General features: G+C 41.9%; 1 protein-coding gene across 1 annotated transcript in view; it reads left to right on the plus strand.

Moving 5' to 3' along the window:
- Nucleotides 1-1,152: 1,152 nt before the first annotated feature.
- LOC109915326 (protein phosphatase PTC7 homolog) overlaps nt 1,153-19,583 on the plus strand; it is an 81,259-nt gene continuing 62,828 nt past the window's right edge. Inside the window, exon 1 of the mRNA XM_048612404.1 lies at nt 1,153-1,473. Coding sequence (XP_048468361.1) covers nt 1,263-1,473 — 211 coding nt within the window. The 5' untranslated portion in view covers nt 1,153-1,262. The remainder of the gene's footprint in view (nt 1,474-19,583) is intronic.

Below are 19,583 nucleotides of genomic sequence, written 5' to 3' on the forward strand. Positions count from 1 at the left end.
CTGATACATAGTTCCCGGTCATTTCCTTGCAGCCTTTCATAAATAATGGCACATTATTAGCCACCTTCCAGTCTTCTGGCACCTCACTTGTGGCAGTTGATAACACAAATATCTTCGCTAAAGGCCCGGCAATGTCCCGGGATACACCTGATTAGGTCTCGGGGATTTATTTATTTATGTGCTTTAAGACCTCTAGCACCTCCTGTTGTAAGATTCTGATTTAGAAATAGATTGCAGTTCCTCCACAGTCTCTGATTCATAATCATGGAACATCATTATTGTTTTATTCATTCCTGGGCTGATGACATCGCTCGCTAGGCCAGCATTTATTGCCATTCCTAATTGCCCAGAGGGCAGTTAAGAAGCAACCTGTGCATCTGGAGTCACATGTAGGCCAGACCAGGTAAAGATGGCATTAGTGAATCAGATAGGTTTTTTCAACAATTGACAATAGATTTGTGGTCATCATTTAACTCTTAATTCCAGATTTTTATTCAATTCAAATTCCATTATCTGCTGTGGCAGGAATCAATGCTGGGCATCTGCAATAATTTGCTCCCTGGAACATTACTTGGCACTCTGCATTAACAGTGCAGCGATAGTACTAATAGACCATCACTTTCCCCTGCATTATTACTGCAGCTAGGCCATAGACACCAGTGGTTTGAAAAGGCCTCTCAAGGATAATCAGGGATAGATTACAAACTTTTGCCAGTGACACCCACATCCTGTGTATGAATCAATAATTCACTTGTAACGTGGACTGAGATTGGATTCTAACAGAAACTGAATTTTTTGAGGCCACTGCATTAGAGGGATTGCCCTCACGGTAATTTTGAATTCAAATTGAAAGGTTGAGGATTTCCAGAATATCAAAGAACTGTCAGAAACTTTTCTCAAGCCTTAACAGAGACGCTCGCCCCTTTTATCGCCTATTGGCCAGCGTTGTAGTGATCTGTATCACGATTGGCTAATATATCACCACCCCGCGGTATTATTGGCTCATAAGGATGTCAATCAGAAACAATCCATTGTCCAGGAGGCAGGTTAAGGCATGTGCCCCGCCCCATTGCGGTCTCTGATTGGGCGGTACTGGGACAGCGTGGATTCGGATTGGCTGTAATCGCTGTCAGTCAGTGGGTGACCGTGGATTGGATGGCCGTGCCGGTATGGGCCGAGTGGCTGTGTCAGTGGCGGGGATGTGAGCGGCGTTTATCGGCTGTGGGTTAACAGGAAGGAGGGGAGCTTGGCCCACCGGGACCATGCAGTCAGTGCTGGCTTATGGCCGCCTAGTGGCCCGGGCTGTTCTGGGAGGCGGCGTGAGGCAGACGGAAAGGCGGGAATACCGGCTCATCACCGTCAGCTGCGGCTTCGGCAAGGACCTCCGCAAGGGCAGCGGCACCGCCGCCAAGGGCAGCGGTTACGGAGACGATGCGTGCTTCGTGGCTGCTCACCGGCTGGCAGATGTACTGGGTAAGGGCCTAGGGGTTTGGCCGGGTCCCCCTCACCTTCAGAATTCCCCCGCCGTCATTGCGGACTCCCTGCCCTTCAGAACGCCCTCGCCCTCCTCACGCCCACCCCCCTTTCGCCCCGTGCCCTCCCCACGCCCCCCCCCCGCCGCCCCCCCCCCCCCCCCGTCTACCCTCTGCCCCCTGCCCATCGACCCGACCCCACCCCGCTTCCCCCCTCCCCCACCTGCACATTGATGCCACCACTCCCATGCCTGTTGCTCCACCCTCATACACACACGCTCCCCTTTCTCCTTCCACTGTTTCTTTCTTGCCCCCTCCCCCCCGAATTTTTTCCCTTCCGGTCTTTTTTTTAAATTTTCCCCATTGCTGTGATCCCTTAGTCCCTGGATTCCACCCTCCCCCCTCGCTCCCAGGATTGTTGTTCTGGTTGTCCCACTCACACTTTGTCTGTCTGTGCTCCCCCATTCCCATTCCCATTCCCAGATTCCTTCCCATTTCTTTCCTTTCTCCAGACCTCCTCCACCCTGATTTTCTCCTGACTCCTAATACTCCTGAAAGCCCCTTCCACCTTTCCCTGACCCCTGATTCTCTCGCCTTACCTCACCCTCCAATTCCACTTGACCATGCCTTGCTTCACACCTCTGCTCACCCACTCTAGTGATGCATCTATACACTTTTATCCTGTCACTCATGCACCACTCCCATAACCTCCTTATTCCTTCCACAGACTTAAAACCCCCTCAGTACATGCATATCCACTATTTCCCCATCATCTACCTGTTTCCACATTTCTCTGCATGTAATCCCCTCTCCTTCTACCTCAACCTAGTCCCCTTGTCGTCTCTCCCTAATGCCCTTTCGGATCTAACTCTGCTGACTTGGTTGGCCTATAAAACGCCTGACCCAGGTGGTAATGTTCAGTCTAACTGTGCGTGACTGTTGAGTGTGTCTCTCTGTAGTGTAGATAGTTTTACAGTTTTCTTGAGGGGATCATTGCTTTATAGTTAATGAAATTCTGTTTCTTGAGGTTTTAAAACTGTCTCTGACCACATGATCTGCAGAGACCTGTCCCAAGCAGCAACACACTTTCAAATGTGATGGATCCTTACAGCTGAATTCACAGTGATTAAGAATGCATTAACAAACTACGAAATGATTCAAGTTCTGGGCCAGGTTACAGGCAACTTAATGAATCTTAACTGAAGCAACGAATTCAAATACTTGGCTGGGGGTGGATGATGTTCAGGTATATTAAAATGTTGTTGAGCAGATCTTGATCCAACATGTTGAAGCACTTTTCTGTAACAACAGTAAAATACTACAGATGCTACAATCTGAAACAAATGCAGAATACTGGAGAAACTTAGCAGGTTTGTTGAGAGAGAAACAGAATTGACATTTTGAGTCCCGCATGACTACTTCAGAACTGAAAGGTGTTGGCAAATCGGGTTTTAAAAAATATTTCTGACAGGTACCATTTACCTCGCTCTCTCCTCCAAAAGATAGCAGCATTGATGGTGCAGCAGTCGGAGTCATAGAGACATACAGCACGTAAACAGACCCTTCAGTCCAACTTGTCTATGCTGACCAGATGTCCTATATTAATCTAGTCCCATTTGCCAGCATTTGGCCCATTTCCCTCCATAAACTTCCTATTCGTCTAGCCATCCTTTTAAATGTTTTAATTGTACCAGCCTCCACCAATTCCTCTAACAGTTCATTCCATACACGCACCAACCCCTGCATGAAAACGTCGCCCCTTAGGTCCCTTTTAAATCTTTCCAGTTTCATCTTAAACCTATGTTAGTTCTGGCCTCCTTTACTCAAAGGAAGAGACCTTGACTATTCACCTATCCATGCCCCTCATGATTTTATAAATTTCTATAACTCCTCAGCCTTTGACACTTCAGGGAAAATAACTCCAGCCTATTCAGTCCCTTCCCTATAGCTTAAACCCTCCAACCCTGGCAATGTCCTTGTAAATCTTTTTTGAACCTTTCACATTTCGCAACATCTTTCCTGTAGCAGGGAGACCAGGATTGAATGTAGTATTCCAAGAGTGGCCTAACCAATGTCCTGTACAGCCGCGACATGACTTCCCAACACCTATACTCAATTCCCCTTCAGTACTGCACTAGAAAATCAGCTTAGACTTTTTTTGTGCTCAGATCTCTCCTACAGGACTTGAGTGCACAATCTCTGTCTTAAAGATGAGGATGCTTATATGTTGAGCCGCAGCTAGCATTCAGAGTGACCTGACACGGAACTGTAGTGTTGACTGATTTGCTATGAATTTAACTGGCATGCAGGACAAAAAATCACCAGGTACCTTGATGTGTACAGCTTTGGAAGCATAAGTGTACAATGGGAAACATGAGTTTGCAGAGACTGCTCACGTTTAAGATACATGGTGATAATTTTTCAGTTCTCGAGGGGATCATTGCATTGCAGCTCTTGTGTGAGTTTCTATTTCTTGGTTTTAGAACTGGCTCTGACCACATGATCTGCACAAACCTGTCCCAAGCAGCAGCTCGTTTTCTTGTATGCAGAGTTCTGAAGATGGATTATTCTGATTATTCTTCACAGATGCTGCCAGACCTGCAGAGATTTTCCAGCAATTTCTGTTTTTGTTTTGTTTTCTTGTATATGGATCATTTTACAGTTGAATTCACACTGAATTAGAATATATTAATGAACTATGAAGTGATTCTAGTTCCTGGGATGGGTTACAGGCAGTTTAATATGAGATTAAATAAATTGGACCGAAGGTGCACCAAAAATTGAGTTTTGAGAAGGTAAATTTGGATAAATTATCTCCATGTGTCATTGAATCGTAATTAAAGGACTTCTTGTTTATTTGCTTGCCCTTTAGTGCGAAAGTTCTTCATTTGTTGTGTTTGGAAGTGTTCTGATAGATATGTAGGTGACTGCTGAGGTCTGTCTGTACCTGGAGGATTCTGCTGCAGATATGAGAGAAACCACAGGTGGTTGTTTTGAACAAGGTGCTGGTTTGGGATTCTCCCTCCTTGTAATTTCTCTTTGCTTTCAAAGGAGAGCATGCCTTTTTTTTTATTTGATTGTGCTGGGTATAGTCATCCTGGGTAAGCTTTTCCCAGGAATTGAAGTGAATATCAAAACTGCTAAGTGAAGCTGTGAGAGCATCCTTGTAAATTTCCTTTTTACTGCTATGAATGTGCATCCCAGACTTGAACTTTCTGTAGAAGATGGCTTTGGTAAACAGATGTCAGAGTTCTGGCTGCGTAGCCAGCCTAACTCAGTTAGCATCAAAGAATCATGGAAGTGTACAGTGCAGAAGGAGGCCATTTGACCCATCGTGTCTATACTGGCTCCCAAAAGAGCTAACCAGCCCAGTCCCCCTCTTCATCCCTATCTCCGTAGTGACCATCTCAATATCAGGAACAAAAATAGAAGTTGCTGGAAAAGCTCAGCAGGTCTAGCAGTAACTGTGTGAAGAAAAGAAATCAGTGTTAACATTTCGGGTCTGGTGACCCCTTGGATCCCAAAACGTTAACTCTGCTTTCTTTTCTTCACAGATACTGCCAGACCTGCAGAGCTTTTCCAGCAACTTCTGTTTTTGATCCTGATTTACAGCATATGCAATTCTTCTGGTTTTTATCGACTATCCCCATATGTTGCAGATGTTTGGCAAACCAAAATTTATTCTGTACATGGCTATTCAGACATCTAATCCATAATAGCCTTTAAATTTAAGCAGGTATAGGGACAAGATGAAAAAATGAATTTCTCCTTAAATTTAGTTTCTTTGGCTCAGCAATTGATGCTCCTTTTCTCCCTTGATATTACCATTAGCTGAATGCCAAACTTTGACTAGTGCTTTAAGTGTCTTGGGATATTTGTCGCTATTTTAAGAACTTACCAGGTGAAGCTGTGCTTTAATTTTGAAGTGACTCCCAGCCACATTACAGGTATTTCTCCTATAATGCGATTGTTGCGTTCTTGTGTGACCTCGCACTATAGAAAATCGCGTTGTGGGAAATCACTACACCTGTGCAGAGGAAAGTTTACATTATCCAAACAGCGTCCGCTATTCATCAATCGTGTTACAGCCAATTCACGTTAATGAAACACATGTTATAGCAGAAATACCTGTAAATCATCCAAGGTGCTGTTCAGAAAGTTCTATATTTTTGGCTCAGTGTTATGATCCTGAACAAGACCTTTGTGATCTCGTTGTGAACCAGTTTTCTTTTGTTTAAACTAGACAAAGTTTGAAATCCCAAGCACGTATTAAGAGAATAAAGCCATGAGATTCCACAGTTTTGAGCAAACGATCTAAACTTTACTGTATAAGGAAAGAAAAATAAAACAACCTGTAATATGTAATCCAACAATTAAGATTAATATGAAGTAAATGTGTTACCAAACTTGTGTTGCGTACTTCACAAACCGTACTTTGTGTGATGATGCAGTCAGAACAGATCCCACTCCGATGTTACTGAAGTTGTGAACAAATTCTCATTGGAGACTCTACCAATGCAATTAAATCTGCAAGTGTGGTAACCAGTATTGTACACGGTACTCCAGATTCAGTCTCACCAATGCCCAATAACTGAAGCATAACACCTCTACTCTTGTATTTAATTCCCCTCACAATAAAACAAGATTTTGTTAACTTTCCTGATTATTTGCTGTACCTGTGTATTAAGCTGCTGCAAGTCATAAACCAGGATATCTAAATCTCTGCATTTCAGAATTCTGAACCCTCTTACCATTTTAGATAACATGCTGGGCTGTCGATTATAATTTTTAGTTTTTTGTCACTCTTCTACTCTCTTAAAACAACAAACTTGAATGGTTAAACAACCCTTAGTTAAGTAACATTATCTGGGGTGATATACCCAACTCCTGCAGTCCCAACAGTCTTTAAAGGCCTCTACTGTGCCGGTGGATGGTACATATTCCCTCTTGATGGGCATCCTAGTGTGGATGTTGACTTACCTAAACTGATACTTGCTTGACCATTTCAGAAGGAAGTTAAGTGTCAACCAAATATAGGCTAGGCCCGGCCAGACCAGATGAGAACTCCGAAGTTCTGTCCCTAAAGAGCATGAGTGACTCAGTGGGGTTTTTAATGACGATTTGTGGTTTCTGTGACTAGCTTTTTATTCCAGGTTGAATTGAAGTTTCACCAGCTGCCGTTGTGTGATTTGAGCTCCTGCCCCTGGAGCATTAATTCCAGCTTCAAGATTACTAGTCCAATTATACCATTGCCCCCAATTAGAGTTGTAGAAATGTACAACATGGAAACAGCCCCAACTTGTCCATGTTGACCAGATATCCTAAATTAATCTATTTCCATTTGCCAGCATTTGGCCTAATTTGCCTCTTAAACCCTTCCTATTCAGATACCTTTCTTGATGCCTTTTAAATGTTTTAATTGTACCAGCCTCTACCACTCCTCTGGCAGCTAGTTTTGTACTCGCACCATCCTCTGCGTGAAAAAATTTGCCCCTTAGGTCCCCTTCAGACCTTTTCCCCTCTCACCTTCAACCTACGCCCTTTAGCTTCAGACTCTCCTACCTTGGGGTAAAGAGCTTGGCTATTCACTGTATTCATTTCCCCTCGTGATTTTATGAACTTCCATAAAGTCACACCCCTCAGCCTCTGCTTCGGGGAAAATGGCCCCAACCTATTCAGCCTCTCCCTCTAGCTCAAACCCTCCAACCCTGGTAATGTCCTTGTAAATCTTTTCTGAACCCTTTCAAGCTTGACAATGTCTTTCCCATAACAGGTTGTTTCAAGAAATGATGATGGGTGAGAAATGACTATCACTAATGAGGTTCCAGTACATCCTCCGCTCTGATTTGTATTCAGGTCTTTGGAGTAAGGTTTAAAACCGTGTTCTTCTGATGTGGGCAAGACTGACATCTGATGGGAAATTTTAAAGGAGGCCTTCAGTTAGAGTTAATTGTGCATCATCCAATGATGAGTTACAGGGATATGTTGTGTGATTTAGTGGAACTGTAAGTGAATTGTAAAGCACTTTTCAGGAAGTGCAGTAAATTCTGTGGTCTGTATTGTTTGTATCAACGATGAACGTTTTGTGTCAGTGTTCAGTAGTGAGAGGGATAATGTGGGTGTGGAAATCAGGGAAAAGAACTGTGATGTAATTAAAGAAATTAACATTGACTGAGGAGGTTCTGAGTGATCAGGCATGTTTAAAAGTGGATATTCACCAGGATTAGATGAAATTTATCTCCAGTTGTGGAGTGAGGTGTGAGGAAGGAAATAAAGGGGGCTGGCAATAAATTTCAGTGCCTCTCTGGCCACAGGAGAGGTGTCAGAAGACTGGAGGACAGCCAGATTAGTGCCGTTGAGAGAAGGGAGGAAGGAATAAGCCAGAAGACTACAGGCCAGTCCGTCTAATCTCTCAGCTATGGGGAAACTATTGGAAGCATTTCTGAGGGATCAATTTAATCTGCTTTCTGAGCTGTTAGGGTTGGGCAGTGAATGCTGGCCTAGCCAGCAATGCATACTTCAAGTGAATGAATTAAAAAATCGACATTTGGAGGGGCTTGGATTTATCAGAATAGTCAGCGAAGTCCTGACTGACCAACTGATGGAATATATTCCCTTTATCTACACATCTGGTCACCTCTTCAAAAACTTCAATGTCGTCTACTTGGACTTGAGCAAGAAATTTGATAGGGTCCTGCATAGGAGACTGATGACAAAGGTAAGAGCCATGTTAGCAAACTGGATCCTGAATTGCCTGGGAGGCAGGACACAGATGGTTGGCCTAGAGGTCGTTTTATGGCTGGAAGTCTGTGTCAGGTGGGGTGTTCCGCAGGGGTTAATTTTGGGGCCTTTGCTGTTTGCCATATATAAGGACATAGGCAAGAGAAGAAACTCTCTCTCTCTTTGATGGAGGGATCAATGACCAAGGGGCATTGATTTAAGGTGATTGGTAGAAGGTTTAGAGGAGGTGAGGATAAAACTTTTCATCCAGGGGGTGGTGGGAATCTGAAACATCTTGCCTGTAAGGGTGGAAGAAGCAATGACCCTCAAGGCATAAAGGCTATGGGTAAAGTGCTGGAAATGGAATTAGAATAGTTACGTTGTTTTTGACTGGCTCAGACATGATGGGTATAAGGACCTTTTTTGTGCTGCAGACTTCTATGACTGTATAGGTTGATTCAGTGTAGTCTTGACAGCCTACCGTCTTCCATCCTTCATGTACTTGAGTACATTGTAACCAAATAGATTCAAGTCCTATTCACCAATCACTGACTTCTGTTCCAGCAGGGTTTCAATTTTAAAAATGGTTTTTCTTTTTATGGTCTTGTCCTTTTTCATCTCTGCAACCTCCTATAATCTCCAAGATGTCTGTACATCTCCAGTTCTGGTCTGTTATGTACCTCCAATTGTAATCAGCCCACCATTGGAAACTGTTCCTTTAGCTGCCTTGGTTCTAACCTTAAGATTTCCCTCCCTAAATTTTCACATCCCTTTCCTTGGGAGAGAGGGTTGTGGGCACACTGGAATTCACTGAAGAAGGGTCCTGACCTGAAACGTCAGCTTTCCTGCTCCTCTGATACTGCCTGGCGTGTTATCTCAGACTCCAGCATCGGCAGTTCTTACTATCTCTCTGGAATTCGCTGCCTGGTTTGGTTTTAGAAGCAGAAACCTTCTTTTTGTTTAAGAGGAACCCAGAGCTGCACGTGAAATGTTATACCCGGCAAGGCCAGGTGTGGAAGGTGAGATTCGGATGGATGACTGCTTTGCTTTGTTTTTGGTCGATGTAAACACGATTTGTTGAATGGCTTAATTCTATGCCATCACTTTTCAATTGTTCTAAGACACTCCTTGTAACTTGCTACTTTAAAGCTTTTGGTTGTGCTAATATTTCCTTATCTTGTTGTCAAATTTTTGTTTCCTTCTGTAAAGTGCCTTGATGCACTTTCCTGTTAAATGTTTTACATGAATGTAAGTTGCTGTTGAGGCTGCATTAAAGTAACTACATTTTATTCTCATTTATTCCTTCGAAGTTATTCAGATTCTACACTGTTGAGTCTAAAAAGCTTTATTTGTACTACAGGTAGTTCTGCTATAACGTATGTTTCATTAATGTGTATTTGACGTTCAATTGACGCATGGTGGATGCTGTTTGGATAATGTAAACTTTCTGCTGCACAGGTATAGCACCTTCCCTATCATCAGTTATAGGAAAACTACCTGTACTATGATCCATTGCAGGACTGTCACAGCAGGTGACAGCTTCTGCTTATTTCTTCAAGAATGAAAGTGCCCACAGTTGAGAAAGGAGTAGCCATCATATTTTCAAATGTTTCTGGAGCAACAGAATTTATGGTAACTGAGTCAAATTGCATTTTTTCCTGTTTCTCCCTAACGTTTTGGAAATTTGTTTCAATTCTTAGTGAGCAAAGGCTGATTGGCAATCAAGAAAACTTCCTTGGGTCACTTAACAAAAAACACAGAACTTTGGACATGGTGGAGTTGCTTGACTGGTGTGTATGGTTGCTTTCTGTCCTAAAGTAATGGTTGCCCAAAGTCTAAGACTTTAGAGGTCAATGTTTTAAGTCAAAATCATATGTCACGGGAAACCAGGTTGTAGTCCAACAAGTTTATTTGAAATCACAAGCTTTTGGAGCACTACTGCCTGATCAAGTGAAGCCACTTCACCTGTTGAGGGAGTAGTACTCTGAAAGCATGTGATTCCAAATAAGCCTGTTGGACTGCAACTTGGTGTTGTGACTTCTGACTTTGTCTACCCCAGTCCAACACCAGCACCTCCACATCAATGTTTTAAGTCAAATAATGAACAATTTCCCCATCTTGCACACTGCCATCTGCATCTGAGTTTGGGAGAGGAAACATTTATAATTTCTTCTGAAGTGGGCAAGGATTTCTACAAACCTTGCACAAAACAGAGTTTTTTTTAAAGAAAACAGAATCTGCTAAAATTGAATGTCTGTCTGTTCTACCACCCCCCCCACCCCCAAACAAAAAATCTTTCTAGCAAGGAATGAATCATTTGGCATTAGATAATTATGGTTTTTTAAAAAGAAAATTAATCTTGCATTTAGAAAGTTCAATTGTATTGCTTTGCATTGAAGAAAATAAATATTCTGCACTGGTCAGAGAGGATGAAATTAGAATAGTTAGAGGTTTTGAAAGCAAATTGAATGGCAATGAGGCAGAAGGTACTAGATTGGAGAGTAGAGAGTTGATAGGCATAGTTAATGAACATGGAACGAGCAGCAACAGAGCAGAATTGCATGAGTGCACTAAGCAGGACAGGTCACTTCCGGGTAAGAATGAGGCAAAATCAACTCCTTGGCAGTGTCTGTGGAGAGAGAAACTTTTGCATCCTATGAATCTTCTTCGGAACTGAAGTTCTGAAGAAGCATCACTGAACTTGAACCGTTAACTCTGTTTCTCATTCTATAGTTGCTGCAGACCTGCGTTTCTCCAGCAATTTCTGTTTGCTCCTTTTAGAAGCATCACCGGAAATCACTGAATAATTCATAATTCTGGGAGAAAATTTCTTTCATTTCCAAATTATTTAATACTTCTGTTAAATTACTCCTAGTATTCAGATGACTCATTACAAGCAATGTAATAGCTTGTCCTTCATCCACATATGATGTGACTATGTGGAGGAGGAGTGCATAATGTTGGCTAGTCCCATTGCGCCATTGGTGGAGCTGGCAGCAGGAGGGAAGAATCTTTGAAGGTGATAGGGTTTAAGGTAAATAGGGCACAGGAGAACATTACTGAAGAAACAAACTTTGGTATCTAGCACAAAGTTGCAGTCACATGTGAGTTGGTATTTTAAAACTACAGGCAGCAGGGTTACTGTGTGTTTGTGCAGTTGAATGACCAAGTTCCATGGCAATCTTTGCTTGGGGCATTCCGGTTATTCGGCCAAGAACCAAGGTATATAAAATCAGGCCTGGCTGTGGGAGGCTGGATTTCAGCTGGTGACTCTTGTGTAGTGAGTGGAACAGACACCAAAAAGGCCATGTGATTAAAAGGTCAAACTAATGCAGAGCAATGTGTTCATTACACCGTAGAGGAATCTGTAGAATGCTGCATGGTAACGTGTGAATACATTTTTTAAAAAAAAAAACAACATTTCAATGGAAAAGTTTGGTGTTGCGAATGTGGAACCATAACCACTGGGGTAGTCACCACCGATAACATTGTCTCATTTAAGAGGAATTTTGATATATATGTGAGAAGGAAATGGAAGGATGCTCGTGGAGTTTAAAAATAAGCAAATGCAGTTGTAGGTTCTACTCAGTTTTTCACTACGGTTGTCTTGTGGTGCTATGGTGTGAGTTAATGTTGATTACTCTTCCACCGTTTTTAAAAAAAGTCTTCATAGAGCCACTTTATAGTGTTTTGGAAAGGAAATTTGCTGTTCTAGCTTCTACCAGCTACATATCCTCTAATTAAATGGGAACTACTATTGTTGATAGCTGTGTGATTGGAATGTACATTTCACTTCAGTAAATGCCTGTCAGAATGAGTGTTCTATCCCACCTGTCTTATTTGTTTCTGCCCCTGCCTGTTTCTTTGTGAAGTTCGTGCTTTACTATGACGTAGTTTCAATACCACCTCCTTGTACTGTCTATAATTGAGTTGAACGTAAAATCTCCTGGAGTGCTCAGCTGTATCCACTATAGCATACTGAGCCTGCAAATTAAAATACTCTAAGTGCAGATCTGTAAATTTCTGGAAACGCCACACCAGTCAGTAATTTGTCAGGGTGGGTGAACTAAAGGCTGAGGATTTCACATGAACATTTTGCCTTTTATGACTAATCTGCTGTGCGACTCCTGGTACTTTTAATTTCTACCTCCTCCCGTGCTCTCTGCAAGGCCCTGATTTGGAGGCCATGTGATTCTACAGGCACTCAATTTTCTGGTGTCTTGTCCAACCTTTCTCCTGATTCCTCTCGGATAGGTAAATCACCTGCTGATGTGCACTGTGAAGAAAATTACTGTTGAGCCATCCTTCCCTGTATAATTCCATACTTAGCAAGCGATACAGAATGGTGCATAAGGTGAACTGGAGCATTTTCACTGCTTCATGGAAATGTCAGTTAACTGATTGTGTCCTTCAAGCCTGTGTAGCTGGTGCAGTAGTCTCTGGGGAAGTTTCCTCCCATCTTTAAGAAAAGCCAAAAGAACTACGGATGCTGTAAGTCAGGAACAAAAACAGTTGCTGGAAAAGCTCGGCAGGTCTGGCAGCATCTGATTTTTTTTCTCCTGTTTTCATTCCTCCCATGTTTTAATTGTAGTAACAGTGCAGTACTTCTGATAACATTCTTGTTTTCTAATGATTTTATATTATAATTACGTAACATACATGCCAGTTAAACCAAAAGATATGCGTAAGCTTTTGCCAATCCTTCTATTCTTGTCTCCCTTGTGTTTATTTAATGGTCTCATGAGTGCATCTATTTGCCTTAAGCACATGCCCTATTTGGACGTTTCTCTTTTCTAAGGACTAAGTGACCTCTTTATTTTTATTTTTAAAGTATTTTGTCACACTTGAAATCAATTTGCTGCCTTGAACTGCTGCATTCCACCTGCTGTGGGTGACCCACAATAGCATTAGGGAGGGAATTCCAGGATTTTGACCCAGTGATGGAAATATACTGCAGTTTCTTCACCAAGTCAGAATTGAGTAGCTTGGAGGGGAACGTGCAGTGGTGGTGTTTCCATATATCTGCTGCCCTTGTCCTGGCATACTGGCACAAGCTTGGAGGGCCGATGGGCCTGTTCCTGTGTTGTATTGTTCTTTGTAGGTGGAAGTAGCTGTGGGTTTGGAAGGTGCAGTCTAAGGATCTTTGAATTTCTGCAGTGCATCGTGTAAATAGTACACACTGCTGTTACTGAGCATCGTTGGTGGAGGGTTGGATGCTTGTGGATGTAGTACTAATCAAGCAGGCTGCTTTGTCCTGGATAGTGTCAAACTTCTTTTGTTGTTGAAGCTGCACTCATCCAGGCAAGTGGGAATTATTCCATCACACTCCTCTCTTGTGCCTTGTAGATGTTGGGCAGGCTTTGGGGAGTCAGGAGGTGAGTTACTTACTGCAGTATTCCTAGCCTCTGACCTACTCTTGTAGTCAGTGTTTGTGGTGAGTCTAACTGAATTTATTGTCAATGATAACCTCCAGGATGTTGACAGTGGGGGATTTAGTGATGGTAACAGCATTAAATGTCAAGGGGCGGTGGTTATGTTGTCTCTTATTGGTGAAGACCATTTGTGTGGTGCGAATGTTACTTGCCACTTATCAGCCCAAGCTGGATATTGTCCAACTCTTGTATTTGAAAATGGACTGCTTAAGTATCTGAGGAATTGTGAATGGTGCTGAACATTGTGTAATCATTGGCAAACATCCCCACTTCTGACCTTTATGCTGGACGGAAGGTCAGTGAGTTGAATTGAGTTGGCTGGTGGATGCTGGGAGCCACTGGAGGCCGAGGTGGATCAACTACTCGGTATGTGTCACTGAAGATTGCTGAGAATACTCCTGCCTTTCAACTTTCTATCTAACTCCCTAAATTCCTTTTTGCAGGATCTCCTCTCTCTTCCTGATTTATGGTTTGTACCAATGTGGACAATGACCTCTGACTGCTCTGCCTCCCTTTTCAGAATGTTCTGTGCCTGCTCAAAGACATCCATCACCCTGGGACTAGGGAGGCAACACATCATCCTGGACTCTCGTACATGGCAACGGGAATGCAATTGATTAGAGTCTCCAGTGCCTACATTCCGACCCCTCTGCTGTCCCACAGACCCGATCATGGTGCCGCTGATCTGGCTGCTGCTGTTGCTTTCCACCAAGAGACCACCCCCAACAGAATACAAAATAATATACTTGTTTGAGAGTGAAGTAACCACAGGGGACTCCTGCACTGCCTGGCTGTCTGCCGTTCATCTGGCTGAATCTTTGATGTGACTACGGTACTGAAGCTCCTATCTATAAAAGTTTTTGTCTCATGTATGCTCTTCAGTTAGTCCACCTTCTGCTTGAACTGATCCATGTGACGTGAACAGTTGAGGTGGATACACTTCCTGTAGACAGTTGTCAGGAACGCTTGACTTCTCCCCGATCTCCCACATCTCACAGGAAGAGCATGCCATTTCAGTGACTGCCATTACTAGCCCTCTTGTAACTTTGACCTCAAATAGTGGCACTTTGACCTCAGTCCCCCTCCAAATGACTACCAACAGGAAGGAAAAACTTGATCTCTTACTTGGTCCCTACCTTTTTAAAACAACTGCCCTCTGTTAAATGCTCTTCCTTCAGTTGAGCATCAGATCCTACGTGATATAGCAGGAACTGCCGATGCTGGAGAATCTGAGATAAGAAGATGTAGAGCTGGATGAACACAGCAGGCTAAGCAGCATCAGAGGAGCAGGAAAGCTGAAATGGTTTCTGAAGGGTCCAGACCCGAAACCATTTCAGCTTTCCTGCTCCTCTGATGCTGCTTAGCCTGCTGTGTTCATCCAGCTCTACATCTTCTTATCTCAGATCCTACTTGATCCGTTTCTCGGTTGTGCTGAGTGAGGCAATGTCTCCCAGTAATCTCCTCAGTCACTTCTCCACTTAATTTTGTTTTAACTCTTATCCTCTGAGACTTGATTGATTAAGCAGTTAACTAACAGGGTCACATTATTATTAAAAGTTTTCTGCTGACGTTATTTAAAGTTAGTATTGATACCTTATCATTTACTTTTTCCTACCTTTATGAATTTTTGTCCATTTTATTGATGGATATTGCTTGATGCTTGTCCTTGACACTTTGCACTCACTTTGCCTACTGTCTAGATGCACCATGTGACGTGTGTAGAAAGCAAAGTATATGCAACCTGTAAACAATTAGTGGCACTGTACTACTTGTGGGTGCTCAATGAAGAACTGAAAATCTGGTAAACTTGAGCATATGTTTAAAAATGTTTGAAGATCACCCATTTATAATGGTATTAGTCTTGGCTTTGTGCTAGCAGACTTGCCTGAGTCAAAGTTTGTGGGTTTAAGTCCTGTACTGAGGCTATCACAAGATGTAGACTGACGTTTAGTGAAAAATGAGCAGAATTGCATTAATGACACCTTTTATGTGAAACGTTAAACTAAAAACATTAAAATTCCCTCTGCACTATTTGAAGTGTGTGGAATTCATTTGGTGTCCTGGCCAACATTTGTCTGCATCTTTTTGGAAAAGATGTGGCTGCTTGTGTTGTTGGTGCATCTAGTAATTTGGATGTGAGTTTTAAGACTTGTATTGCTTTATACTGTTCTAGGTGAAGCAATTACTTGATTAGACCATGACGGGTGTTCTAAATGCACTGCATGATTGCACTCATTGTGCGTTCATATTGTTCCGGGTTTTGTGAAGTTATGAAGGAACAAAACTCACCATTCATTATGCCTACAGCTGCTCTTGCATGTTCTGAAGGCTCTTGTGGCATCTGGAGATCCATTTCAGTGTTGTGCGCTCCATTTGGGTGTATCAGCTTGAAGAATCCTCATTGACAGGCAGAGTGTAAAGCAGTAAACCAGATTGTGCACTGAATTAAACAATCTTGCATTGAAGGTGAGATTGAAAGAACAATGGGATTAAGAGAAAAAAGTAGAACATTTTAAGCAAATAAAAAAACTAATGGCTGAATGATATGTCATTTTTTTTGTTCCTGACAATATTAAAATCAACAGTGTTGGATATCCATCTGATTACTTAGCAATTGTAAAGTGGAAAAGCAGGTTGGTGTGAGTGCATGGAAGAGAGGATGGACTACATGAAATTTTCATGCAACTCCTTTCGGATTTGTTCGTGTGAAATAAGTAGGAGCAGATAGGTATTCTGCAATGTGTTTTAAAACCAATCTAGACAAACATGCAGTTGTTATTGTGGAGTGAATGGGTAATGTTGATGTTGAGGAAGAAGGATTCAACCAAATATGGCAGCATCGAAGGGCTGGACATCTTGTATTTTTTCCTTCTGATTTGATTACCATGCTTTTCATTTAAATTAATTGTTTCCCATAGTTGAACTTCAATTTCTGCACAAAAGTAATGATTTTAAATAAACAGACAGGAGACAAAGTTAGGCAGCAATTGGCTTCAATGAGCTTTCCCTGCGTTAAGAAGGGAGAATCACTTAGGCGAATTTCTAACTGAGGGGTGTGTGTATTTGGGAGAGTAGGGGAGGAATGTTTATGTGCGTATTACCTTCAGTCTGTTCAGAAAATATTCCTTATGCTAAAGCAAAGGAAGATGTCCTGAGAATCGTGGAACACTGTATTGAAACGTCATCAGCAATGAAGAACGGGGAAGAGGCAAAGCTAAACTCCTGGTAAACTAATGTCACTGTGATTTGTTTGAATCCAGGCTTTCCACTATTTCAAATGCAAGTATGATACAGATTGCCTCACTAAGTGATCTTTTGGTAAGGTCCGTAAGGGATTACTACACTTACTGGGCTAGGCAGTAATCTGTAGCAGTTGCTTTTGCGCATTTTTGGAAGTATTCTGGGCAACCTTTACAGAGCAAATTTTGGGAAACTTCATTTTACTTGGCATTCTTCTGGTAAGTGGACATTTGGCTGGTCAAGGTCCATAAAGGTGGAATTGCGGATGTTTTTGGCTTGAAAGGATGAGCAAACATTATCAGCTGACTGAGATGAGGAAGCGAGATCAATATAATTGGAAGGAGGATGACTGATGCCCAGTCTCCATGTGTGATGTTACCTGCTGGATGAAGGCATGTTAAAGCAAAAGCTCCAAAACAGCAATAGTAACAACAGTCTAAACACTTCAGGATGTTTTTAACAAGTGCAGCGTTGTCTGCGTGTTATGCAGTCTGTACCCTCACCAAATGACACATGCTCATCAGAGTCAACCAATTTGTCTTGTGATCTGCCAATCCCTGGGAAGTCTGACCTCACTGGTTCAGTGGTGTGCTAGCCTTCCTTGTTATACAAGGAAAAGTAGACAGATTCACAACGCCCTTTCTGCTGCCTGAACAGGAATATATCTTGTATTTAAAAATGACATTGCACACAAAGGTGATTCTCATTGCTATAAGGTAACACACACTAGTAATATTACTCTGCCGAGTGAGTTGTTTTTGAGGACTGTGCTCCATTACTGTGGATAATAATCCAAAAAATTGCTGAACCCTTGCCTCAGTAAGCTGTTAGTGAGCACTTGGTAAGAGTTTTAAAACGAGACTTCATATATCTTTGGGGTTTGGGAAATATTGTTATGAGGTATCTAGGATCATTGTCATGTGCTGCATTCTCTATAACTTAGCAATTAATTGGAGTGGTCATTCTATGATCATTTAAACTCCTGTAGTAACTGCTGAATTAAACTGGAATTGTTTGACACAATCCAAGCTGCTGTGAAGCTGTATTCTAAAGGTAGTCAACCCAGCATAGTTCAGAGGACAGGTGAAGATGGCATTCAGTAGAGTGAATACCTCTGCAGCACTGTGTCAATTCAATATTATTATAATTACACAGCTTTTCCTTGAAGTTTTTTCCTAGCCTGGTCAATATTCTGTGACCTCAAAGTTTGGGAAAAGAAAGGGTCCGACCTGAAATGTCAACTTTCCTGCTCCTCTGCTGCCTGGCCTGTTGTGATCCTTCAGCTCCACACTGTTGTCTATTTTTATTATGAATTTACATTTCAGTTACGAGGCTCCAGACCAATCAGAATCCAAGGACCTGCTCTGAAAATTCTGCTCGTTTTATTGGTTGTGATTAAAGTATGTCACAGCATCTTGGACAATAACAAACATTTCTAATTTAAAAAAAATTAGCTTGCCCTGTCTCCCAATCTTAACAGATTCTTATTAAAAGAAAATCCAGTATCTGGATTTACATCTCCACCTCAAACTAATGTTTCTCCCTTTCACAATGCATGCAAGCAAAAGAATAAACCTGTGTGCACCTTCAGTGACAGAAGTTACTACCTCAAAGAATAGTTCTTTGAAGCTTAAAGCTAAGAAGGAACAGCAGTAGATATGAGAAAACAGTAGAGTTTTTGATAGCAACAACATTTGGGTCTCAAACCTTTTAAACTGGACATCAACCAATGAATACTTAATCTCTGGAGCTGCAGTATTCATGATACATGCTCCTAACGTCCAGTTGAACTTCATCCAAAGTGCTGTACAGGCAAGATCCACGCTAGTTGCTGCAGCTGCAATGTGGAGAGGAATATTTGTGCTGAAATCCTTTGCCCTCCTCACTCTGTTTCTCTCTCTTCCCACGCTCGCAGCTCTTTTTTTTTTTTTTCCCGCTTGATCAGCTTTCCATATCTGGCTTCCTTTCCCCCTTTCTTAATCCTTTCCTCTGCCATTTTAATTAGTATCTCCTAAAAATCTAAATCTAAATCTAATCCTGTGTGTGTAGTTTTGTTTAGGCAGAGGGCGATGCACTGATTGAATCAGATATGAAAATAATTTGCCTCAGTGTAAACATTCAAGTCAATTTTAAATAATGCTTCAGTTCAAATCCACTTATATTTCCTTCCCTCCAACTGGACTCTTCAAATTAAAATGAAAATTGAATGCAAAGTGATATTGTACTGTAAAATTAGTTTCCCTACTCCTCTTTGCTGCACACTGTGGATTTAATCTTCATTTTTGAATAAAGTTGTCTGTTTTTTTGCTTCACTGTATAAATTTCTATGATTGAAGAGCCAATATCAATATTACTGGTACGATGAATTTTTAACATCAGATCTCTGGCATTAAGTACCAGGCGAATTAAGTTCAGATCTTGCAATTTATTTATTTCAGAACTGAAAACAGAAAATACTGGAGTGTCAGAGCTGATCCTGCAGCATCTGTAAATAAAAAAAGTGAAGCAATTTTGTTTGGGTGTTCACCTTCACCAGAACTCAAATTGGTGTAACAAGGCGATTGAACTAAAAGGATTTATTGAGGGTAAAGGTAGCTCCCATTTTATGGCTGGGAAACTAGTTTTGAAAATTGTACATCGCTAGTGGGGTGGAATGGAAATCAAGAACACGGATCAGGAGCAGTAGGATTAACTGAAGAAAGCAGGACCCAGATGGCAA

This window comes from Rhincodon typus, chromosome 26 (assembly GCF_021869965.1).
Source record: "Rhincodon typus isolate 14 chromosome 26, sRhiTyp1.1, whole genome shotgun sequence".
Classification (NCBI taxonomy): domain Eukaryota; kingdom Metazoa; phylum Chordata; class Chondrichthyes; order Orectolobiformes; family Rhincodontidae; genus Rhincodon; species Rhincodon typus.